Source organism: Cyclopterus lumpus, chromosome 6 (genome assembly GCF_009769545.1).
Source record: "Cyclopterus lumpus isolate fCycLum1 chromosome 6, fCycLum1.pri, whole genome shotgun sequence".
Taxonomy (NCBI): Eukaryota; Metazoa; Chordata; class Actinopteri; order Perciformes; family Cyclopteridae; genus Cyclopterus; species Cyclopterus lumpus.
Genome location: NC_046971.1, coordinates 16879780 through 16904231, shown reverse-complemented (window position 1 = coordinate 16904231; position 24452 = coordinate 16879780). Strand labels below are relative to the sequence as shown.

Below are 24452 nucleotides of genomic sequence, written 5' to 3'. Positions count from 1 at the left end.
AAACGTAGACACACTCGAGTTGCTCCACTTTCCCTGTCCGTTCCCCTCGGCAGTAAGCTATCATAACTGCTTTGAAGGAGGGCAGCAGAGCGTTTAATTGGGTTACAGATTGGCATTTATGCTTCCAGGTCCACAAGCTCTTAACTAACCACTAGAAACTTAACAACATGCTACACTGCTCTCCCCCCTCGGCTGCTGGTTGTGAAATTTACAATTCAGTCATACTCTCACCCAACACAGTACTTTTTGAAGTCGGCACTGTTTGGACTAGAAACTGGTATTTCAACAAATTGACTAAGTGATGGTGCCGTGTATATATGACAGCTTGCAATGTGTTGTGTTTTGATTATCAACAAGTGTCACATGTTGGAGTGAGATTACAATATGACCAGTGAAGCCTTTAGAGAGTTAGCATGGTGTCTTTTGTGTCCTCTCAATAAGCTCCCTACTTTTTCTTCAATTACAAAAGTTTGTTTGTTACAACTGATTTCTGGATCAATCCTCAATCTTATCGACACGCGCGTAACATGTCTCTCTCTTTTTTCCTTTTTCAGAGTCTGTGCCATGCGGTGTTGAGTTCAGTCAAGCCAAGCTGAAGTGACCCGTATTAAAGACCATTTTACCCTTCACCTCCTCCTGCCTGGTCCCAGATGGAGCTCAAAGTGTGGGTGGACGGAGTAGTGCGGGTGGTGTGCGGCCTGTCGGAGGAGACGTCCTGCCAGGATGTGGTCATCGCTCTGGCCCAGGCCATTGGTGAGTACCTCAAACTCTTTCCTGTTGTAAAATCGTTGGGTCACCATGTTGTGATACCAGCCTCCACTTGGCACCTTGTATGTGTGCTTAATTAATTTATCTTGCCTGAAGTGATTAGATAACAGCGATGGGGAATTTGAGTCAGACAAAACATGAGTACATGCTAAGGTTGCAACAACCCGGTTCAGCACTCACCTTTTCATTCTCCTCTGACCCAAATTGAGCACTCTGTTGGATTTTCAGGGGGTCAGTTTGGATTTCCGGCTCCCTGTCTCTGTATCCGCTGGCTTTATTCAAGCCTTGCGCTGCAGCTGCGTTGAACAACATACATCCAGATTTAGCACTCTCCTCCTTCCATTTGTGAGCTGCCTGCCAAGTCATCAGGGAGGGCTTGTCCTAATTTCAAGGTCCTTGTGGAAACTTCAGTTTATTTGAACATTTTTTATATGTTGTGCAAGTCTTACGAAGAAGCCTTTCTTCCAATCCTCAGAGGCAGAGATTTAAAGGTATCAGCATCATCATAATGCATCTGATTTCATTTGCTCACTCGCGCTACTTCCGTAGAAGCTGGATTTAATTAACAGCATTAATAACGGTGAAGAAGAAGAAAGTTCTTGACTGCCTCTTCAGTTTGATGTGGGGATGTTTATAGCAAGGTTGTTTATGTTGTCTTTCAGCTTGTAGGTGTATGTCTTTGTCCTCACTCCCCGTTTCTCTCTGTCCCCAGGTCAGACAGGCCGTTATGTTCTCATCCAGCGTCTTAGGGAGACAGAAAGGCAGCTGTTGGCCACAGAGAAGCCTCTGGAGTCTCTGGCTAAGTTAGGCCAACATGGAGGCGAAGTTCAGTTCTTCCTGCGCCGTACCGGCCCGAGCAGCAGTGACGTACCCATCTCAAAACAGGACAGGCCAAGCCCCCCTCCACTGCCCAAGCTTCCTGAGCCAGAGCCTTCCAAACGCAGCCAGCCTAAGAAAGCACTCACCTTTAACCTAGGGCCATCCACCTCTCCTAGAAGCAAACAGTTTCAGAGGTCTGCTCAGGACTCTCCAGAGCAAAGAGCCTCCCCCTGCCCTTCTCCCAGCCCTGTTTCCCCTCATGTGCTATCACCATCTCCATCTCCATCACCACCTGTAGGCCCAGCCAAAGAGGAGGTCTTCAGGAAGGTTCTTCAGCAACAGGAAAGACTGAGGGCCATGGAGGCCCAGCTAGAAGCTCTAGAGAGGGAGTCACATACCTGGGAGCGTCCCTACCCATCTCCGTGTCCATCACCAGTTTCTGACGCTCACTTGCAGGAAGAGATGGACACTTTGGAGCTAGAGGTGCGGAGGAACCAGGCCGAGCTGGCCCACGAGCAGTACTGGGAGGAGGAGCTTCAGGCAGAGGTGGAGAGGGAGCGAGGAATGAGAAAGAAGCTGGGGGAGCTCCATGCCAAGCTCGACGACTGCGGACGGCGGCTCCACGACGTCTCTGTTCGCTCAGCTCAGCTGGAGCAAGAGATCCAGCGGGAAAGCCAGACGGAAGGGAAAGCCAACTGTCCCGAGGAATCCCTTGATGCCATTAAGGCAGAGCTCAAGAGCCGGGAGAATCACCGGACAGAGCTGGAGGAGCAACTGTCTGAGACTGACAAGGCTCTGGGGAAGGCAGAGTCTCTGATGCAGGTAAGGAGAGAGGTGACGGTTCTGGAGAAAGGGCTATAAATCCCCATCAGCCCATGTGTTGTCATTTGAGGGGTGTAGCACAGACCCTCATCTAGCCATACTGTAAAACTATATCCCTCTCCTACCTGCATACTGCAGCAGACTAACATCAGTGCAGAGACACTTGAATACATGATTTATTGTGGCATTTCTTTTTATATATGAATAATTATTCCACAAAGTATGATGACATGAATGCTGTATACTCATATGCTACCTTGTATGAAACTGTTATATTGTATGGAAAACATTGTGCAAGTCTTGCCAAACTGGTTTGGCAGGTATCCTGTTGTATGCATGTTCTGAACACATGGTTACGAATGGTGTTTCTATTACATTGCCAGTATCTACATATTTTTGTACCCTGTGTATGGAAAAAGAGATTAAAGAGGATTGATTTGTAGAACAAAAGCCCCTTTTATTGGATCTACTCAGCCTCAACGTATGGTAGTTTGTGGTGTCATTGTTTGTCATTGGTGGTTGTCAGAGATGTGGCTGTATCAATAAAATCTAAACCCAGTTTGAAGCTCGAAACTCGAGTTTCCTCATAATCCAAATGAAACCCTGTACTCGGGTATCCACTTCATGGAGCTCATTCAGACTAGTTCCAGCCAGGGGAGTGAAGAATTTAATTTTGCTTTTATTGTACATAAGGAAACGGAGGACAGTAAAAACAAGTGCTTCCCTGTTTTCATTAGCATAGCCAGACTGAACGGTCTTTGTGTCTAATGCTCAACCCACTGGTTTAAAAGTATTAACTAACAAACAGTCTGCAAAACTGATTAAAACATGACGATAAGCTAATTTGCTTTTCAGTCAGTCATCCTTGTGAAGAGTGTCTGAGTCAACATTTACTGCCCGATTGATGGGAACAGAGAAGGACTGTGTCATGATCAATTTACCAATTATATAGATGGCATCCTGCTGCATAACAGGGGCATTAGGTTTTTGTTTTTTCATACATCCTGGTATAATATGTACCACCATGTTATAACAGGACTGCAAGAGTTTATAATCCCAAAGTAACCACAGAGGCGTTTGGCCACCCAGGCAGTTGTCGCCTAGAAATGAGATGCATGTTAATCCTCGTAACATAATACAGTATAATACAGTTCAGTTCATAGTAATTGAAAGGGGTGCATGTCTGACTGTCCGTCATCAGTCAGCCGATAGGTCGAGGCTGACAGTCGAGTGTTTAAGTGCTGGTGATGATGAGCACAGCGTTCCTGTCATTAGGCTAATGGAGGCAGACCTGCAGGTGTGAACTGCCTCAGCAGGCCACATTTGAGGCTGATTACAGGCACAAACAAACACAGGCGCTGGAGTTGGGTCTCCAGCATACTGCTGCTGCTTCCTGTCTTGTGTGCAGACACATTGATTAAGCACAAATGGATAGTCGATTAGGACTGATTGACTGGCCTGTTTGTCGGCATCACAGTTTAATCTGTGTGCGCGAAGGTGATGCCACTGTCTCTATGGAGCATCTCTGATCTCCGTGTTTTAATTTATTGGAGGTGATTCATATCTTGGCCTCTTGGCACCTGGTTGATTGAGACAACTTTGAAATGTAACAGGCAAATGAGCATTTGGTATGTATCCATTGATAAGCATACGCCACAGGCTTTTGGAATCGGATGGAATTAAAACTTTGATGATTCATTGCAGCTGAATGTTCTAAGGGTGCATGATAGCTGATAGTCTCTGTCAGTGAAATTAGACTTGATGTATAGACTCTGCTGCCCCCTTATGGTGAAAGGCTGCTTGATATTTATAGTAGAAGTACACACAGAAGTCCTGCCTTTATAAGTAGTTTAAATTATGCGGTTGGTTTGTTATTACTACAGTTAACATTCAAGCAATGCAGAACATAATTGTATCTACTGAATAGCAGGCATGTTTAGCTCATCCCATTTACAGGCAAACAAGGTGTCAGCGCTCAGTGAGTCAGCGCTGACTGATGTGAGCTCTCAATTGTCCTTTTGTTTTCCTCACTGATCCGTGTTTTTTCCCCATCTAAGGACAAGCAGGATGAGCTGGAGGAGTTGAATAAGGAGCTGAGGCAGTGTAACCTGCAGCAGTTTATACAACAGACAGGTGTCCTGCCAGCGCACACCCACTCACGCACCGAGCTTCAGGAGCAACTGGAGCAGTTAGAACTGGCACATCTTCTGCAAGTTGGGTACAGGAACGGAGGTATGGAAACACAGTTCAACGTTGTATACTCTGCTGTTAAAGTTAGAGGACTGGCCCTCTCATCGTATTTCTGTTTCTCCACCAGGCCTCAGTGTAACTCAAATGGAGTCACCGCCTCGCCCCACTGCCAAACAGTTCCTGGGACATCCACGCAACCTGCAAAACCCTCTAGTGTCCAGTCTCAACCCCGAGGGTGTGTATGTGTGAGACCCTGCTGCTTCCCAAGTCCATCCTGCTCTGCTCCTCTCCTGCCCTGCCCGTCCCCTGGTCCCAGAGCCCCTTTCCCCCAAACCTTCTAACCCAGCTTGATTGGGGTTAAGGCTACAACTGCCGGGTTTTTTTGGTGTCGGGTAGCGGAAGCATCTGTGTGGTGTGGATCCCTGCTACTTCTCAGCAGCTTCCCTGTGCTCGACCTTTAAAGGCTGAACGACTTCTGCTTCTTTACTGATACCTTTCCATTTTCTTTATTTACTTTCCTGCTTTAATTCTGTGGGTCTATCTACCCTTACATGTTGTCTCTTCTCCCCGCCCTCCTCTTCTCTCACTGTTTGCTTCTGAACTAATGGTAGCTGCTTTTTGGTTCTACTTTAATACATCTGAGAACGTGCTCTTAATAGCCCCCTCTGTAGTACGGAGCGGCCTTCCCACCTTCAAATCAACAATCGTCTACTGACGGCTGCTTTTCACCATATCTCCATGTAACACATCGATCGCACTGGGAATGACTGTAGAAGACATTCTGATTGTAGTGCTGTTTTTACACTGTGACATGGGAAGATAGGAGACAAAATGCCATTTCAGTTTGCCTTTTATGTATGGATACTATTTATACGTGAGAGGGGGGTGTATTTATACAATGTCTCATACTTTGGTGACGCTTGACTTCCAAAGAGCAAGAGCCTTTCATTAAAAAGGTCTCTGCAAAATGTATTGCACTGTCCCGTTCTCTTCCTGTGTGAAGCCTGGGCCCTGGTTTGCCTACAGAGAAATGTTTATTTCTGTTCTCTATCTGTGCTCTGCTTGAGGACCATTTATTTGAGGAGGTTTTGCCAATCTATTTCTATTTTTCAAGCTCCATGCTAAAACAAAGGTATACGTTTCAAAAGTAGCGCAACATAGCCGTGATTTGTTAAATACTTTTCTTTTTCTCCATTGGGGTGTATGCGCCTGGTTCTTCTGCTGCCAACACACTTAACATTTGACCTGTCATATTTTGTATTGTGCCTCAGTGTACTGTAAATTTAGAATGAGCTTCCTTACCCAAGCCTTCATAACGGACATCAAGCAGTATGTGAAGCTGCTGTTGTCAGTGCTTTGGCTGTCTTCATTACTGTTATCCACAAATAACCATCCAAACCACCAAAACTAATATTCACTTTATTATAGCACTCATCATCCTATTATGTGTCTCTGTTATGCTGACAGGTCAAAGTGACGTGTGTTGGAGTGTGCACTCTCTCCTTCCATCTGCAGTTTGGTGTTTTCTTTGCTTGATTATGCAACATCTCCGTTTTTGGGATAGAAACCGATGCTTGAACCAATTCTAACCCAAATTGCTACTCTGACTGCAAGACCGTCACAGTCCACGCCCCCCCGGCGGGTAACGGAATTAACCCAATCACTAGTCGTGTGTCCGCGAGTGTTTCTCATAGGCATGTGTGAATATCCTGATTGACCCTGGTCTTTCCTGCTGTGTCTTAGCTGAAACATGTTTTCCAAACAAAGGGATCATGATCCCCACTTATTCTTGTGTGTCTTGCAGTCCTGACATCCCGAGAGTCGTCATGGAGATAAAACATGGACCGCAGGGCCAAAGGAAAGTTGTTCACTGTTCTGTCTCCTCTTATTTAACCCCTTTCTTTGTAATTCATTATTTAATCGACCATGATATACATACTGTATATACATAAGACAAATATATTTACAGAGCTTTGCTACAGTACACACTGCAAACTATCTGTATGAAATGTAAAATAATTTAGAAACCTTTTACCTAGAGCAATTACTGTTACTGTATATTTAAATGAAATAAAAAATGTGCATTGTGTTTTAGATAATAGTTTGTTGAGTGATTGTTTTTCTTAATGCCCTGTTTGTGGAGTCACATTTTGTTATAATCTTCTTTACAACTGCAGTAAGTAGGAGTGGAGCTACAGCGCATCTAGAATACCCTGCAGTAAATAATTAACACACCAGTGTGCACTTTCTAAAAATGACAGTACCATGAAACTCTTATGTGACAGCCATTATGAATATGTTATAGGTACTGAAATATGCATGCTCTCTTCATAACTTGTGCTCCATGGATCCTTTGATGCGGAATCATTCCTGGGCGTTTTATGTCCGTAAATCTAAGGTGGCTGATAAAATGTTTACAAAGTGCATCATTGTATGCAGATAGGAATGTGGCGGACATCCTAGTATCGCACACCCTCGGCTAATATGGGTGATGTAACCCAGTATATCTACAAGACATGTGACCATGAAGGCGCGGGGCCTAACAGGATTTGTGAAAGCCAATCTATAGATCTTTTTAATTGTAAATGCACATTGTTGATAGTCTATTGTGTGTTTATACTGTAAGAAATTGTGTATTTTTAGCACCAACGGACATCTGGGGAAATGCCTCTTTAAAAATACTGGCAACAAAACAACAACAATTTTCTGTCATTTGTTATTCGCCGACAAATCGAACCCGGCCATGATCGAATAAACACATGATTAATGATTATTCATGATCGCATAAACACGTAGTTGCACAGAGTCGGGCTTCTGCACGTCACTCTTGTCCTCCAACCCTTTCCTGTTTGTTTACCCTCGAGAGTAAATATGCTGTCTGTTACCCACTGAGTGACGTGGGCTTCCTTGTGCTCTGGCTAACCCCGGAGTGAAACCCTGCCGATTTCTATAAATACTTTCGTCTGGTCTCACTTGCTAGGTAAAAACTCCAAGCAGCCACATATTTTCTTTCGATATAAAGATATGCACATATTGATATAAAACATTTAAAAAAGAGAATCTCATTTTTCCATTTCCACTTTGGGCCATTGTCGTGCATGCTTGACTAGTACGTGACGTGTTCGGTTTAGACATTATGATTAATTACGTAGAGTTAGATTTTACTGAGAAGATTTAGATCTGTCTAGCTCGGCGGGGGTTAGATAAGCTGTTCAGTTCCCTGCTGTCTGCACAAGACCACAGCATGGTGCAACGCTGACGCCTACCTGTGGAACATGAAGGACACTGCACACACTACGAAGTCCAGATATAAAGTCGTTCTCTTTGTATTTCCCACCTTCCCATTGGAAGTAATGCTCCCTTATAAAGTAGAAATCACTGGGCCAGTGTTGTCCTATAAAGTGAAATACATCCAACCTCACCCACTTCAAATCTAAACCCAGGAGACTCCAATCTCGGAAACGGGACATTCACAGATTACCATGATGTTTTGGGACACCACTCTGAGGGAATTATCATTGCTCATTACAATGGCACCAAATCTACTTGGGAAGGAGTCAGATGAATGTAAAAGGGGTGGCAAAGCTAAACGTTTGACGACTTTTGTATTGAAAACTGATTAATGCAAATATATAACAGGCAGAAAGAACCTTCTTGTTTTTGCACGAGAGTGAGCATCTGCACGTCCACATTATGATGATGAATGGGGGCCACAAGTTAATGAGTCTGACATACTGCACTTATCTATTCCTCTGTGTCACAGTGAGTCATGCACTAATGGAAATGAAATATCCTCACTGACACCAAGAAATGCATTACATGGTAAAACAGAAAGACAAAATGATGAGTAGAAACTTTACTTTCACATATTACAAACACACATGGTACAGAATGTTTGGATACAATTGACTTGGATTTTATTACAGGCGACACACTTGTATACAAACTGGAAAACAGCTTATTTTACTGTAAAGGGGTGGACACATTACTGTATAACTGTAAGTTCTGTGTGTTTATCGTATAATGCTCATTTTAGCTGGAGGGCACCCGAGGAACTTCTTCAAGAATCCCCTGACCTCAAAATGGGAACCAGAATGGCCGATGATTGTCATGTCTAAACCACAAAGCTGAAAAAGAAACTGAAATAAAACACTCACCAATAGTCTTGACAGTAGGCGGCATTGCAAGGACACTGGCCCTGAATAAGATACAGGATGTGAACATACTGTATAAGAGAAAGTAGGCTACACTACACATGGAGGCCGCTGGGTGGGCAGTCATGTTTAGCAGGCCTGTCCCAGCAATCTGCACGGGACATGATCAAGGGGGACTGCTTATAGATGGAGGTGTCTGGTCTGCCTGTGGCTGGTCTCGGACGAGCCACAGATGAGAAGTGTTCCCAAAACCAGGTTAGCCGCTGTCACACGCACAGTGGATATGGTAACTGGCACAATGTGCGTTAGTCAGTGGCTTACCTCCTTTTAGATCTCAGATATCCTAACGATAAGCACACACAATCTGTGGAGTAGCATAGACAATGGTGTAATAAAACAGTAATAGATCATATATACATATTCAACATGAAGTCAGGAGATTAGTGGTATATCTTCCAATAACATCACTTATGTATATCAAATAATGTTATCTAAATGAATTTGTAAAACACAACATTTTAAAATTATTCAAATAAATCACAAATCTAATCAATTGTAACTGTAACAAACTGTAGCCAAAGTCATTTGAAATTAAAGCTGGTTGGTTCACTTTATGTATTTGGCTGCCAAAATACATATACATGCTTTCCATTTCAATTGTAATGAGAAAGTTAAAAAAAGAATAAATAGTTAAAGTGTAAAATATTTAGACAGAAATGATATCTAACAGTAATGGTATGGTGGATGTGGCCTATTCATCCACACCATATATAATAAAGAATAGTGGCAGATAAAGGTAGATACTTACCAGAACCCAAGTTTTCTTTTGTATTAATTGTAAAAGAAAAACATATTTCATTTCCGCCGATAGGACGCATTCAACTATCAATCAAAACATCCAAATGATGTTTTCCTCAAAAAGAAATCACTGTGCATGTTTAAAGTTAGGTGCATTTTGATGATATAGTGTTGCCTAGACCGACACAGAAGTTCACTTGCACTACCCCTACCCTGCCCACTCCCCTGCATCTGCAACCCGACCTGGTTATGCAAAAGTAAAAAGAGACTGACATCAAGCACAGCCAACCGGCTGCCGCGTTGAAGTCGAACGGCCCACCCATTCTCGACAATCGACGAATGTAAACCTCATGGAGGTGGGTGCGATGAGGCCAGCAAGTCCAGCTGGCCCTGTGAGTTATAGTTGGGGTGCGGCGCGTTCAGTTCTGCACGTCTTACATTAGGACTAAACCATTCTGCTGTTAACAGTTTCCTGTCCTCACGGGTTATTTTTTGCAAACAGAAATGTGACACAGTTTTCTTTACACCCAAATAGACGCCATGTGATGCGACAGCTGCTGCTGGAGGCGGGGTAAGCGCACTTTCAGGCGGTTTGACGAATGGCGCCCCTACCCCTACAGTGGGAAGTGGTTGAACTCGACCTACTTGTGTACAGTGTTGCCATGAGCGGAGTGTGGATGTGCACGTACTAAGGATGCAGCATGACAGTCTGATCTGATGATGACGACGAGGTGGAGGAGGAGGAGGTAGAGGACGATGAAGAGGAACTCAATTATTAACGGAGAGTTAGGACTCCACCACCATAACAAATTGCAGTGCATAAAAGCGAATTGAAACTGCATTACATATTTGAATTAGTTTCACCTTTGAAACAACACATACAAAAGTTAGGCAGATTGGGAACTTGGGTACTCCATTACTCGCTTAAAGAATTGCAATATAATACCATATATAATACTATTATTATCCACAACAATGTTCGTCGTGATTAATTAATTAAAACACTATTTTATATATATGCAAACATGTCATTGACCCCCCATTTCAACTCTTCAGCTGGAACACGATGTTCTTTCCATGTTTCTTTTTTGTTGTTGCTCTGAATAATATCAAACAACTTTTGTGGTTTAGGTTGATCTATTCTAGAGTTTCCTTCTGGGCAGTTTGTGACTGTCAAAACACCGCAGGATTATTCACAGCCAGGATACACATAACCCCATGACATAAAGTAGCAAATCAGGATTACATTACGTTGTGTAACCGCTGGTTTGTGCCAAATCCGAGTTTCCGCTGGGGGGCGACCGCGGCACTCATTTTCTGTAGGCCACTGACTGTCTGTGGCTTGTGACCGCCCTGGAATAAAGATATACATTTTACGTTTTGATTAGTATGAAGCTCGGGTTTGGAGCTATGGCTAAATATAACCATGTCAAAATGTATAATGATTCACACATACAAAAATGTACCCAGATCTTCTCAGTGTTACTTATTTCAAACAGCATACCCCTGCACACTTTTAGACTGACCACCATGCACTAATTAGTGTGACGTGTACTTTGAAGTACCTCCTATACTACAGGCCATGTTGGCCTCCTGAAACCAAGGCCAGCTGTGTGAAGGTGGTCACCGTCATTTGAATCCCCGTTTTTGCAAGTATGTGTTTTTCTTTTGTTATTGTTAGCTTAATCTAGAATACACAGTGTGCATATTTAAAATCCCATTCAGTATTATTTATGTCCCTATTAATTGTAGTTCACAGTATATAACCTTTCTGTAAAGAAAAATAAATAATGTGCTTTCTTTTAAAATGTAAAATACAGCACCACAGGACATTTGAAATGTGTTATGTCGCCTGAGTCCATGTATTAAAATAACTGTTATTAATGTGACTGACCAAACTCTAATATACACACTAATGTATATATATATATAAATATAGTGTCCGTTATATCTATTAAGCCCGGGACCCCCACAGTCTCTGTCTCTCACATCCCCAGAACAATTTCAAACACAAGCACATCTTTTCTTCTTTTATTAAAATACACTTTTATTTAAAAAATGTACACTTGTTTTAAAGTACTGGTATCTGTTTGTTATTTACCATATTTATCTATGTTTATTGTTTTTATTATATTTGTTGTTGTTTTATTCGATGTCTCAGTGTATTGTTATGCTCCTTTCACCGAGTCAAATTACTCGTATGTTCACCGCACTTGGCAAACAAACACTTCTGACTCTGATTCCCATGCGGCCTTCTGTGTGTGACCGAGCTCTCCTAAAGCAACACTGTCTCTTTAAGAGTTACAGTCGTCTGAGTGCACTCTGCCATTTCCGTCTTCAGCCAGCCGGTGGTGTCAGTCAATAACCGTGGAGACTTCAAATACTACCGCAAATTACTGAGTCGGGTAGGTTTTTAATTATTATGCAATGCTCCGGTAGGACACTGCGGTAATGAGGGCTGAATGAGTAATGTGTCTGACGCCACTTTGACGTTACCTGACAAACTGGGTGCCTCATGGGCGCAGAGTCTGAAGGTGCTTGTCGTTAACGTTCGCTAAATTTAGCCATTGTAAGGCTAGCCAACGCGCTACACTGAAGCGAATGTTACTTGCTAGCATCATTTGTTCTTTAGGGTTAGTCCCAAATTATTGTCAGTGCAATATGTCTTTAATCTATATATGTACATATACCCGACATGTGTATTTCATCCGAGGGGTAGAGGAAACACTCCGGTTGGTGCAGCGCTTTCTTCTTTGTTTACAAATGTAGCTATAGCAGAATGTGCAGGTTGATGCTAGCTAACGAGCTGATGTTCGGTAACAGTTTCCTATTTGTCTACAAACGATACAAATTAGTCACAGAATTCGTTTAATTTAAAGCTGCTGTTTTGAAGTTTCTGAACTACTAGTTGTGGGAATGTCTTGCTCGGTTGGGGTTGGTTGTTCACTGAAGTCATGACTACCAGTACACCAGTTAGAGCACACGCTTGATGATCAGCTCGTCTCACTGCTCAAGGACTCGGGACAAAATATCACTTTGCCATTGTGGTTGAATGTCTTTCTTTTACCTCCTGTCCATGAATACACCGAGAGAAGACTGGCTTAGGCTACATGCAACCACCACACTTAACGTTATATCTTAATGAGATTCGTTCAGATCCAATTGTGTGATGCATTTGTACACAACAACATTTTCTATTTTGTAAACGCTATCTGAAATTCTGTTCCATCTTCGAAGGATTCCTTGAAAGTGAAGCTGTCAGAAATTGTTGGGCGTTTTTTCTGATGCTCAGCCATGGATGAAGATGACAGCCAAGATGAGCTGATCAACCGCAGCGCGTCCCACAGCAAAGGAAAAAGGACTGCGTTGTGGGCCATCTCAGGTAGCTTGTGTAACATGTTTGTTTTGTTTAAGATACAGAGCTGATGAATGAGTACATCAATGTCATTCACTTCCATAAGTGTACAGTACCGAACATACCCAAATGTGTTTAACATGTCATGTATTTGTGTTCCTCTAAGATGACTCAGACAGTGGTGAAGAGGAGTCTGAGGAGGGAGAATCTGACAGTGGTGAGGAAGAAGAGGAGGGTCACCCAGATGGAGAGGAGGAGGAGGATGATGAGGAAGAAGAAGAGGAGGAGGAGGGCGAAGAGGAGGATGGTAAGAGTGACATACCTTCTACAAGATCATCATATAGCCTTATTAGTCTTTGCACAACTTTTTTAAAACTCATTACGGTTTATGTAATTACAAAATAAACTTAATTCTCTCATTTTTGGATTCAACCCACACAATATTGGCTTTTTTTTGTAATGTAAGAATACTTAGTTTTTGCTGTAGAGTTGAAAGAATAAGCTTCCGCAATACACTTATGGCGTGAAGTATATAATTATTTTCCCAATACTTTGAGTTGTGTGTTACTTTGTGCTGAAATGGACCTATTTCAATATACTATGTATAGTACATTTACAATAGATTTTGTACCCTCCTTTATCAGATGAGGACGAGGAGGGAGATGCTAGGGCAGAGGATGGCGCTCTTGGGGGACCCTCTATTGATCTTGCAGAAACGAGCTCGGATGAGGACACAGAAAAGTGCCCCATCTGCCTTAACTCATTTAGATGCCAGCCTGTTGCAACACCAGAGAGCTGCGAGCATTACTTCTGTCTTGACTGCATCCTCGCATGGGCCAAGGTGGGTCTTGCATAATGTTGTATGAGCCCAAGGAGAAAGCACTTTGTTAGAGAGCACTTCATATAATTTGATTAACAGTAAATCATTTGTGACTGTGGTAGAGAAAGCTTGATGACTAATTTCTAAAGTTTTTGTTCTCTCCGCTATTTAGAATGCAAACTCGTGTCCCGTCGACCGTATTGCCTTCAACAGCATATACCTAAGAAAATGTTATGGAGGAAAAGTGAAGAAAATGGTGAGTGCGTTCAGTCTTTGTTCCTAGCATAACTTCTTAAACATTTGTGAAGCAGGTTCACGCTATGTACATCATGTTGTGTGGGCTTCCTTCAGATCACAGTACAAAAGCCTATGAAGGAAGGGCAAGAGGAAATCATAGATTTGGACCTGGATCAGACCAGCTGTGAGGTGTGTGGGGGCAGGGACCGTGAGGACCGTCTCCTGCTTTGCGATGGCTGTGATTCTGGGTGAGATAGATATTATTAAACCCTTTCTTAGTGTTTTAAATGTCAGCCTTTATTACAGCCTTTTTTCAGATTTCTTATCAGAGAAATCTGTTATGCCTTTTTGTTCCGTAGGTATCACATGGAGTGTCTCACGCCACCTCTTAACTCTGTTCCTGTGGAGGAATGGTTCTGCCCCGAGTGTATAGCCAGCAACCGTCACTCAAGTACACCTTTTTAAAGTTGTTTGCCGTCCTAAAAACTTTCTCAAACAATAGTTGGACTTGTTAGTCCTTTACAGACAGGAAGAAAGCTAAATTGGAATATTCCATCTCGTGATATATTGTATATTACGTATTTCAGTGAATTGACTATTTCCTTTTTTTTTTTTTTTTTTGTGAATTGCTCCCTTTTAAAACTATATATTTAGCTATAACTTTGTTCATTGTATAACAATTATATTTGTCTCAGGGGGTTCAGCTGAATATCTGAGCGATACAGAGAGCGTACCTTCCACTGCCCACCCTGCCACCAGTCGCCTCCAGTCTGGTGCTGCAGGTCCCACCAGAGCTATCGCTCGAACTCAGCAGAGTGAGAGGGTTCGAGCTAATGTCAACCGACATCGCATCACACAGGCACGCACATCACAGGTTTGGCATGAGGCGTGATGCTTCAGTCTTGGCTTACTTTCTAACTAACTACTACAGCATAAATGCAGGCTGAATCTTGCAGAAATGTCTTGATGTTCCACAATGTCTGTTGTGCAGATATATTTACTGATGGCACTTATGACTCATGGAGTTATGCGTTTGGTTAACGTACTTTTGTGCTGCTGACAGTGGAAATAATGACGTGGTTTTGACATTTGTTGTGTTTGATTGAGTGAAATGCTTGTCTTTTAATGAGTAGTGCATGTGTTTGGGAGTTGTGTTTGGACAGCAGTAATTTTTTAAGAGCGAACTAGTGGAGTAATGCAAACTTTATCTTCCTAGTTGGCTCCCACGTATCTGATGCAGTCCACTTGGCTGGATGATACTATTAATGCTGTGGTGTCTGGGCTCAACACAGCTGTGTATATACGGGATTTAACACCTCGTGTCCCTTCTAGCAGCAGGCGCAAGACTGGTAAGTTAGCACACGTACGAATTCACAATAGTTTTCTGAAAGTTAACAAAATCACATGTGCACACATGAACAGATGTAGTGGAAAGAAAAGCAAGAGCTAGTTATGAGGCCAAAACATGATGTTTTTGACGTGGGATAACTTTTATGAATGACTGAACAGGGAAGCGCAGAAAGATAAAAAGAAGGAAGACATCTTCCGCTAAGGGTAAAACCGGTACAGGAGTCAAGAGGAGGAAACGGAAAGGGAGAAGGACTAAATCCAGGAGAAGTCTGGTGAGTGTCATCAGTCTTGAGATTTACATGATTTGGTTTTAAATGTTTCACTCGATGAATCTAATCGAATGTGAACCATGAACAATTCATTAAAATTATGTATAATGAATAATACCTAATCATTTAATTCATCATGTAGTTGTAAGATGCTTTTCTTTTTAGATAAACACTACTTATGTTTCCCCACTAGATGTTGAAAAAGGCGGTCACTCCTCGAAGCCGTATTGCTAATAATCTCAGAATTGTAAAGGACAAGAAGAGCTCTTCGCTTCCGACAGTATATCGGCCATCAGAGCAAACGCTAAGCAGCATGCGTGCTGACATAGGTGCAGCATCCCTCTCTATCTATGGAGATCCCTTTGACCTGGATCCATTTGCGGATCGGTAAGAAGACTTGTGCATATTGTAGTGCTGATCCAAATTCCAATATCTTTTTTTTAAATATTGTATAATAAGTTGCTTGTTCCACTCACATACTGGTTTAGTGGTCCCAACTCCTTAGTACAGTAACTCCTTAGCACATATGCTGCACCAAGCTTTTTATTATTAGCGATGGTGTAAAATGCTCCCACGCATTCTTTCAGCCAAATGTGTGCTTTGCTTGGATACTGTGCAGCATGGATGTGCAATACAAATTATGATACTTACAATTACAAATTCAGTTTACAACTAATATTTGATTATTTTTTGAGATTCTTATCATAATCATTATTATGCAGTTATCACTATCACATATGCAAGTATAGCACATGTGTGGATTGTGTATATTTCACTGTTTGTATTTGTATGTAGCTGAGCAGTGTTAATTAAGTAAATTGTACCTTACAGTATTGATTTGACCAGTGAGGAGGAAGTACAGCAGGCCCGCATTATATCGCTGTTGGAGGCCAAGAGACGAGGGATCTCTCGCTCCGCTCTTCGCTCGCACCAGCCTGTTGCTCGACCCGTCACTGCAGGCCTTTCCAGGTAACGTCCACTTTTTGCCATGAAGTGTAAGGGTTAGTTATCCAGAAAAGGTTAGGATTGGGAACTTTCCATATTTATAGCTAACTAAATAACATGTTAATACTTATCAATCCCTAATATGACCAAGACTTTACTGCAGCATGGTATAAGGATGCAAGGTTTTTAAATGTCCTCAATATTAGTTATAATATCATCCAATGTTGATTGATCGAAAAGATTACTTGGGAGAATATTTCTCACAAAGTACCTTGCTTTTTATGGCACTCTAAATCTGCTGAATGTAAAAGGTGGTTTTATGCTTTTTATTTTAAATATAACAAAACAAATCTGATCAGTTAAGATAAGAACCAAAGAGTGTCTGTCTTGGTGATCAAGATGGCATCTAGCTAAATGGATACTAAAGAAACATGATTGATCTAATTAAAGGTTTGCTTTGCTTTAACAGGAGAGGTATGAGTGTGCACCAATCAGGGGGTGATGTGGAGGTGGCTCCGGTGCCCGACCTCCTGGGCAGCATCCTATCAGGACAGAGCGTCCTCTTGATGGACAGCTCTGATGTCGTTATTAATCGGGATGGTTCCCTTAAAGCTATACAGCCAAGTAAGTGTGTGTGTGTGTGTGTGTGTGTGTGTGCGTGGCACATTTTTAAACACAAAATCTAACGAGTAAGATTTAATTAAATGTTGAATTAAAGTTATAGCTGTTGGATTGAAGACACTTGGTGGTCTGTGAGACTAACAGAGGACAAGAGTTCTGACTTAATCATACGTCTTATCAAAAATAAATGTTCCTTTTGAAATATCCAGCTTTTGAATATAAAACGGCTTCAAATTAACTTTGAATTTAGAACTAACAATATTAAATCAACCCATCCTGAAAAGCTGAAGCCTGAAATGCATCTAAACCCAAATGATGCACACCCTTTGCTTATTTAGTTATATTTCTTTTCTTTTTTTGCCTTCTCCTTCTCTATTATTTTTATGTACCTTTTCTAATTTATTTAAGTTTTGTATATGCTGTCTCTTGTTACTTTTTTGTGTCTTTTATGTTTTATAAATCAATGACATTTGTTGTTGCCTTTTTGTAGTTGTTACTCCAAATTGTCTACATGTGTATGCAAGAATTGATGGATAATGGGGGTAAAAAAATTATTAAATGACCATTAAAAAATTTCTTCAACATGAATGCTTTATGTAAACTGCAGGTTGTTAGTGAATATCAACATGTAAACTATCTTCATGTGGAAGAGGTTATTCTTTACTCACTCTCAGCTGACTGTGACTGCCCGAACCAGTTGCTGTTACCATTTCCTGGTTTTCCCCAAGACTGTGACATGATAATCTTAATAATTACTTTAAGCTGTCTACAATGTGTAAGTCAGCCTGTCAAGCATAGCAAAACACTTAATTATTCCACTCTTTAAGTGTGTTTTATCTTTTGTAAATGGTTTGTGTTACAGTGATGCCATCAGCGTTAAATCCAAGTTGCAGCAGTAGCTCAGGAGATGCCAGCGCCCAGATCAGCCCGGTGATGTCACCGAACCAAGGAGACAGTTCTCCGTCTCTCCACTCCAATGGAGACCTACCAGGATCCTCCCACAGGTCTATGAACAGACCTTTCTCCCAGAGCTCTTCTCGCTTGCCCAGCTCAGCCAGCCACATCCATCCATCTTCCCATTCTGATTTACCACCCAGAGGTCATCCAAGGTTGCAGCCACCTCATCCAGTCAGACCCACACACCCTCCTGGTCACCTGAGAACCAGTGGAGTTGGAGACTCCAGCCCCTCCTCATCCATTCACGTCATGCTCGACACCAGCTCCAAGAGCAAGGCAGTGGCCTTATCACAGTCCCAACCTAAAAAGGCACCTACAAAGCCCATGTGGGTAGATGTGTCGGTGCTTCCTAGGATACCAAAAATAAAAAGGGAGAGCTGTGATATTGCACATGATGGCACCAGTCAAGATGGCAGCAATCAAAGCACCAGTGGTAGGGGAAATGGCAGTAATTCTACCAGCAGTAGTAATGGTTACCGCGTGCCAGAGATGGGCATGAACAGCTTTGCTGTGGACAAGGGAAGGCAGCAAAGTCTAGACCAACAAAAGGGCAGTCAGGCTCCGAGGCAGAGACCCGATGGAGCCGGCTCATCCTCAACCTTCTCCAACTCATTCTCCACTTCTTCGTCCCCTACTGGCTCTTCTGCCAGCCAAACACGTTATTCCCAGTCTTCCTCGTCTTCATCAGCAGTGAGCTTCCGCATTAACTCCAGTGGGAACTCCTGGCAGTCAAGGCAGCTAAGCAGCTCGTCATCCTCTGCTGCTGGAGGCAGTATGCCGACACCTCGGAGTAAAAAGGAAGATGTAGCAAAAAATAGACAGCTGCACAGGGATAAACGGCTGCTCCTGGCACCACGTATGCAGGTTAGTACGGAACAAGACAGTGATAATATCTATGATCCCTTTGATCCCACTCTGTCAGACTCAAGAAGCTCAGACGATGAAGCTGAGAGCGCAAGCCTAGATGGTAACTCCCTTACACATGGGGGGAAGGCTCCTAGTTTGAGCAACAAAAAGGGTCTAGTAAAGAGCAAGCAGGACCTGGTTACTGTGAAAACTGAAACACAAGAGATTGAGGTCTCACAGGAAGAACCAAGGAGAGATGGTGCTCTGGAAACCACATCACAGAGGGTCCGATGCTCAAAGGAAAATGTCAAAGTAGAAAAAGAATCTAGATTTCTAGACAAAAAGACTGAGAAACCAACTTCCTTACTTGCCACTTGCCAAATTAAGAGTGAGCCAGGGTTAGATAATATAAGGGAATTTGAAAAGTTTGGTCACAGCCTAAAAAGTTTGAAGTCTGAGAAGGCAGACGACACACCACCTGTTCAGCATAGATTGGATCTTTTAAAGACTGAGAGAGAGACTCTAGAGGAGGAGAGTGGACAGAGTATTCACACTTCCAACAGTGCTCCCCCTGACTGTAAAAACAATTCATCAGCATCTAGCTCGAACCCCACCAACAAGAAACAAAAGCCAGAAACTAAATCCGATTCCACATCCTCTCCCACGTCAAGAGATTTGGGCCGTAAGACGAAGACCTTCCAAGCTTCAAAAGAGAAACGCTCCAGCAGTTCAGAGGCAGTAGATGGAAGAGGAGACCATCATGCCTCAGGCCAGGGAGGCCGACAAAAAGAAAAGGAGAAGGACAGAGGAAGGAGTTCCAGGCGGTCAAGCTCCCGAGAGAGGACGAGGAGGGCACACTCAACCTCAGAAAGCTCTCAGTGCAATTCCCCAGATAAGACTTGTGGCAAGAGACGGCGGTCCCGGTCCAGATCCAAAGACGGGAGGCGATCTAGGTAAATATGTCATCACATTTCCAATATTCATGGTATCGACCATTTAGTAAGAGTCTGTTGTTGAGACCTTTAATGAGGACCATGTAGTTTTCTTCAGTTAAGGGTTTTGTCTGTCATTACTTTCAGGTCTGGTTCCAGCTCTAGCAGCAAAGACCGTTCAAGGAGGAATAAGCTGAAAAAAAGGAGCAAGGAGAGAGACTGTGATAGAAGACGGGTGTCAATGGACAAGAGACATGGTCGGTCTCGCTCAAAATCACGATCCAGGTCTAGATCGAAGGAGCATAAACGTGGACGGTCTTGCTCAAAATCACGATCCAGATCCCGGGAAAGGAGGAAAGATCACACGCAACTGCAACAATCGTCTCTCTCCTCTAGAGACAAGGTGGAGTCACAGCCAAAAGACAAGAGGAGGCACAGGTCTAGATCCAGCTCAAGAGAGAAAAGGAAAGAGGGACCATCATCGAAGAGTTTTCAGAAAACCTCAGGGTCCTGTGTTTCATCCTCGAAAGACACAAAACTATTACAGTGCAAGAAAAAAGAGAAGGATATCAGTCGAAGCTCCCGCAAAGAGGACAAAGCGGCCACAGTGAATAAACAAAAGATTGCCACCTCTGAACTTAGAAAAAAAGGCAAAGACCCCGTGGCAGACAGCCAAGCCACAACAGCAGAAATGGTGAAAGAGATTGAAAAAAAAATTAAGAAGGAAAAACAAGCATCTCTTGATATGTTTGAAAATCCTTTTTCTCTCGCGAAACCAATTAAGAAAGAAGAAACTGACATTAATTCTTCGATGGTAGCTAAAAGCGTAGATGAGGAGGGAAACAAAGAAGACCCCATCAAGACTGAGACGTTTGAAATCAAGACTGAGACGTTTGAAATCAAGACCGAGACGTTTGAAATCCCATTAATTAAATCCGAGCCAAGTTCCCCAGAATTATGCCACTTTACCCCTTCCACCTCATTTTCAAGACTGACGACAGCTGGTACAGCAGACAGTCTCCGGGATACGGTCTCTGAGTCTCACACAGAGTTAATGCCCTCCAGAGAACAACAGGACGCCTTCCCCGTCAAGCAGGAAGCTCAGCAGCCCTCGGACTCTGATGATGACTTTAATGTCGATGTCATGCTGGACAACCTGGACTATGTGAAGTCTGAGGACAGCGGTGCGTCCGGCAAACAAGAGAAAGAAATAAAAGAGGAGACAAATGAACAGGCATCGACTGCAGTGGGAGCGAAATCCAAGACTCAAGTCAAGAGGGTTACCTGGAATATACAGGAGCCTGAGGGGCCTCAGCCAGAGAAATCTGCAAGCAGTAAGTGTTGCTGCTGGATTTTGTTTTCTTCTCACTTAACTGAAAATAATAGTTGAGGTGTAAAAAGTGATTCTCGGTCAACTTTTGCACACAATTTCCTATTGACTTACATTTTCTTTCTGACGCGCACATTGATAACTTATGGATAACTTTATCTTGATATTTTCTGAATTTTGTCTTGCATAGAGCTATCTCTGTATAAATTAAAGCTGAAACAGGAAGGAGCTCGCAGACCATCTTCAGCAGTCCAGACATCCAGTCAGGTAGGACAGAGTTGAATGTTCCTCCAGAGTTAACAGAACATTTCTGGCCACGAGTATTTTTAGACATCAAGCGTTCAATGTGGTTAAATGACCAGAGGGTGGCAGTGTTTATCTAGAAGAGGAAAACTATTCTCTGCACAGGCTGTATGGTCACGTGGTTGAAACTGATACTGAAGTATTTTCAGACGAAACGAAAGTGAAAGCCATCCTATGAAAATCAAAACTTTTGTCTATGATGTGTCCTCATCACATCTATCTTTACCAAGTCTTTATAAGATTTTGGACGGAAATATAACACAAGCATTTTTGGGATACATTGCCAATAGAGTAACACAACATGTTTAATTGTTAGTTGCATTTACTGAATCCATCTTTAATATTGTATTTGATCCTTGTGTCATCTTTTAGTCTAGTCACTCTGTTCATCCTTGACTTCAACAGGAAAGCACTGGAGCGGTTGGTCACCCCTCCAAGAGGGGTGCTGTTGGTCCACTCAGTTCCTCCTCCACATCTGATGGGGAGGAAGGGGATTTGCCGAGGAAAGACCAGGTGAACCTGGCTTTTGAATGTTTAAGCTTTGAACTGTCAAGTAGTCTTGTGTTGTAAATCCATTTCACGACTCCTCCTTCTAACTAATAGTATCACTAATATTTGTGGAAACTTCGATGACGTTTCTGATGTTTTCACTCCTGCCGTCAGTATTTGAAGAAGCTGCACATGCAGGAGAGAGCTATAGAAGAGGTGAAGCTCGCCATCAAGCCTTTTTACCAGAAGAGAGACATCAACAAGGATGAATACAAAGAGATTGTACGCAAAGCCGTCCAGAAGGTGGGTTCAAAATGTTGCCACGATGCTGAGAGTTTTGTCGTCGACCAACAATTTGAAGCCCTCATAGTAATTAACTCAGGCATTTCTCCATGTCTCAGGTTATCAGTTGAATGTTTTTTGATTATTGACATGTAATTAATTATCTTGTGGTCATCAGGTGTGCCACAGCAAGAGTGGGGAGATCAACCCAGTGAAGGTGGGCAATCTGGTCAAGGCATACGTGGACAAATACAAACATGCTAGGAAACACAAGAAAGAAGACGACTTAGGGCAGTCACAGGAGGATGATGTGAGAACCTGTGATAGCCCATGAGGAAGCAGGCTTTAAAGGCAAGGACAGCGACAACCACTGCAAACACTAATCCGTATGTTTTACTTTGTCCTACCACTGGGAGTGATCTCAAGCTCTGACAAACCCATTCTAAAAGGTTGACTAAGATTTACTCAAAGCTTCAAGATGGAACATTTTCTATGTATGTCGAGCTTTTCTATCTTAACGGAAGTTTGTTTCTTTTGTTGATCACTTGAGCTGCACCTCATAGTGTCTTGTGCTTGGACTGCCACAGCCAAGACCTGGTCTCTTTGTGTAGTACAGCTCAGACACTTAATGGGAGACCTTGAGGTTGTGCCTTAAAGAGGCAAACCTCAAAGACCCTCCCATGGAGCGATACATCCGGGAGCTTTCTGCACTGGGAGGATGCAGCGTGTGGCTGTTTTTTTGTTGTTGTGGGAATGAAGGGGTATTTATGAGTGGCAACACTTTTTGTTGGTGAAGAAGAGATAAACAAAATATGCAAGGAATGCATATTTAAGAAATGTGTATCATTAAGGAACAACACTGTTATGCAATTTTTGTAGAACATTTATCAGTAGAGTAATTGAATAATTTTAGATTTGGTTGTAAATAATATAGATTTGATATATTCACTTATATGTTCCGTTCATCTGTGTTTTGACATAAATGACTCAAGTCCACAGAGTTGATTGGCTTGTTTTGTATTTTAAAGCCTCTGTTATCTGTTTTTCACGTCTCTGATATCCACGTCTATTGAGCTCAAGCTAGTCCAGCACATACGGGCCAAACCTTCGATCAGCAGTTTGAAAAGAACGGACGTTTCTTTTTAGGCATACTTGTTTTCTTATGTTCAGAACAAACCTTTGAATCTCATCGTTATGTCCCAAAGTAGTAATACATAAATATACATACATAATCAAAATGCAAGATTTCCTTCAATATAAGAGATTTACGTAGTTTTTGGGCATACAGTTTTTAAACAATGGAGACTACACATCTAGAATACAGACTAGTATAGATTTTATTTTGGAGTAAAAAGGGTAATATTCATGAAGTCTGTATTATTACAGAGTTGCAGTCCCTTATTTTTGCAAAAAGGTAATGTACATATGTTCTCGCTGTCTTGTCTGGTGCTCATGTACACAAACATTTTCGACTACAGTTTTTGTTTTTCATTTTGTATTTAATGTATAATAAGTATTACGCTAATTTTAATGGCACAATTTCATGGTTTTGTGAGATCAATATATATATATAGTCTATATGTCATAAAAATAATGGAACTGCTCACAACATTTTCCAGGTCGCTATGATGGAAATAAACACGTGCCCTTTACTTGGGAACATTAAAGGTCTCTTCGGTGTTCACCTGCAGTACTTAATCACAGCTTAATTATGACTGCCTTTTCATTGTGTCTTAAACATAACTCTTGGTGATCTCCTTTCTTGCGTTGCTTTCTTTAACAGAAATGTTCATGAGAAACTAATTCCGCATGTCCTCCATTTTGTAGTCTATAGTAGTTTGTTGCAGACTGTAACGACGGATTAGGTGGGTGGATGCGTGCTTTGTCGTCACGTTTAATCCGGCTTCGCACTACGAGGCGGAGTGGTGGAAGAATCTACAAAAACAGGTGCTCATGTTTATCTGAATGTATTTTACTTTGTTCTGCATTTACTTGATCAGACAGGCCAGGTGTTTCCAAGAGGGAGCACAAATGATAATAAATCACTGATGATAAACGAGGTTTCGTCTCAGTTTAATACTTACCCATATTCTGTATGTGTCATATTTTGGTTTATGATTAAGTGGTAACATCTGAAGATAAAAATGAGAATTATAGTGATGCCT

The 24452-nt window shown here is 42.3% G+C and overlaps 2 protein-coding genes and 1 long non-coding RNA gene across 7 annotated transcripts in view; 2 read left to right on the top strand and 1 right to left on the bottom strand.

Moving 5' to 3' along the window:
- Window positions 1-6698, top strand: part of rassf7a (Ras association domain family member 7a) — a 31309-nt gene extending 24611 nt beyond the window's left edge. For 3 of the 4 annotated variants that reach the window (XM_034535282.1, XM_034535280.1, XM_034535281.1), the window contains 5 exons: window positions 555-753; window positions 1481-2409; window positions 4467-4641; window positions 4727-4834; window positions 6404-6698. In XM_034535282.1, the coding sequence (XP_034391173.1) occupies window positions 651-753; window positions 1481-2409; window positions 4467-4641; window positions 4727-4834; window positions 6404-6435 (1347 nt within the window). In that variant the 5' untranslated portion in view covers window positions 555-650 and the 3' untranslated portion in view covers window positions 6436-6698. Of the gene's footprint in view, window positions 1-418; window positions 469-554; window positions 754-1480; window positions 2410-4466; window positions 4642-4726; window positions 4835-6403 lie in introns of those variants that run through there. The other variant, XM_034535283.1, reaches the window with a different exon arrangement.
- A 1795-nt stretch (window positions 6699-8493) lies between these two features.
- Window positions 8494-9753, bottom strand: LOC117732421. The gene is made up of 2 exons (XR_004609597.1): window positions 9562-9753; window positions 8494-9117 (listed from the first exon to the last, which is right to left on the bottom strand). It is a non-coding gene; the product is annotated as an uncharacterized LOC117732421 (long non-coding RNA).
- Window positions 9754-9960: 207 nt separating this feature from the next.
- phrf1 (PHD and ring finger domains 1) lies at window positions 9961-23283 on the top strand. 2 transcript variants are annotated; one of them, XM_034534844.1, is made up of 19 exons: window positions 9961-10122; window positions 12789-12933; window positions 13073-13213; window positions 13551-13747; window positions 13899-13982; window positions 14078-14211; window positions 14323-14414; window positions 14659-14837; window positions 15180-15312; window positions 15473-15585; window positions 15776-15969; window positions 16414-16551; window positions 16997-17151; window positions 18011-19904; window positions 20031-21217; window positions 21404-21480; window positions 21922-22029; window positions 22180-22308; window positions 22466-23283. In XM_034534844.1, exons 2-19 carry the CDS (start codon window positions 12846-12848, stop codon window positions 22619-22621), a joined length of 5199 nt encoding a protein of 1732 aa, XP_034390735.1. In that variant the 5' UTR covers window positions 9961-10122; window positions 12789-12845; the 3' UTR covers window positions 22622-23283. The 2 variants fall into 2 exon arrangements, with proteins under 2 accessions (XP_034390735.1, XP_034390734.1); XM_034534843.1 differs by lacking the exon at window positions 9961-10122 and adding an exon at window positions 11745-11956.
- The last annotated feature ends 1169 nt before the right edge of the window (window positions 23284-24452 follow it).

Excerpts from the sequence above, each read along its gene's own strand:
- phrf1 (XM_034534844.1), top strand. The coding sequence starts at position 12,846 with ATGGATGAAGATGACAGCCAAGATGAGCTGATCAACCGCAGCGCGTCC. Across the intron at positions 13,748-13,898 it reads GCATCCTCGCATGGGCCAAG|AATGCAAACTCGTGTCCCGT; the intron begins GTGGGTCTTGCA and ends TCCGCTATTTAG. Across the intron at positions 22,030-22,179 it reads ATTTGCCGAGGAAAGACCAG|TATTTGAAGAAGCTGCACAT; the intron begins GTGAACCTGGCT and ends TCCTGCCGTCAG.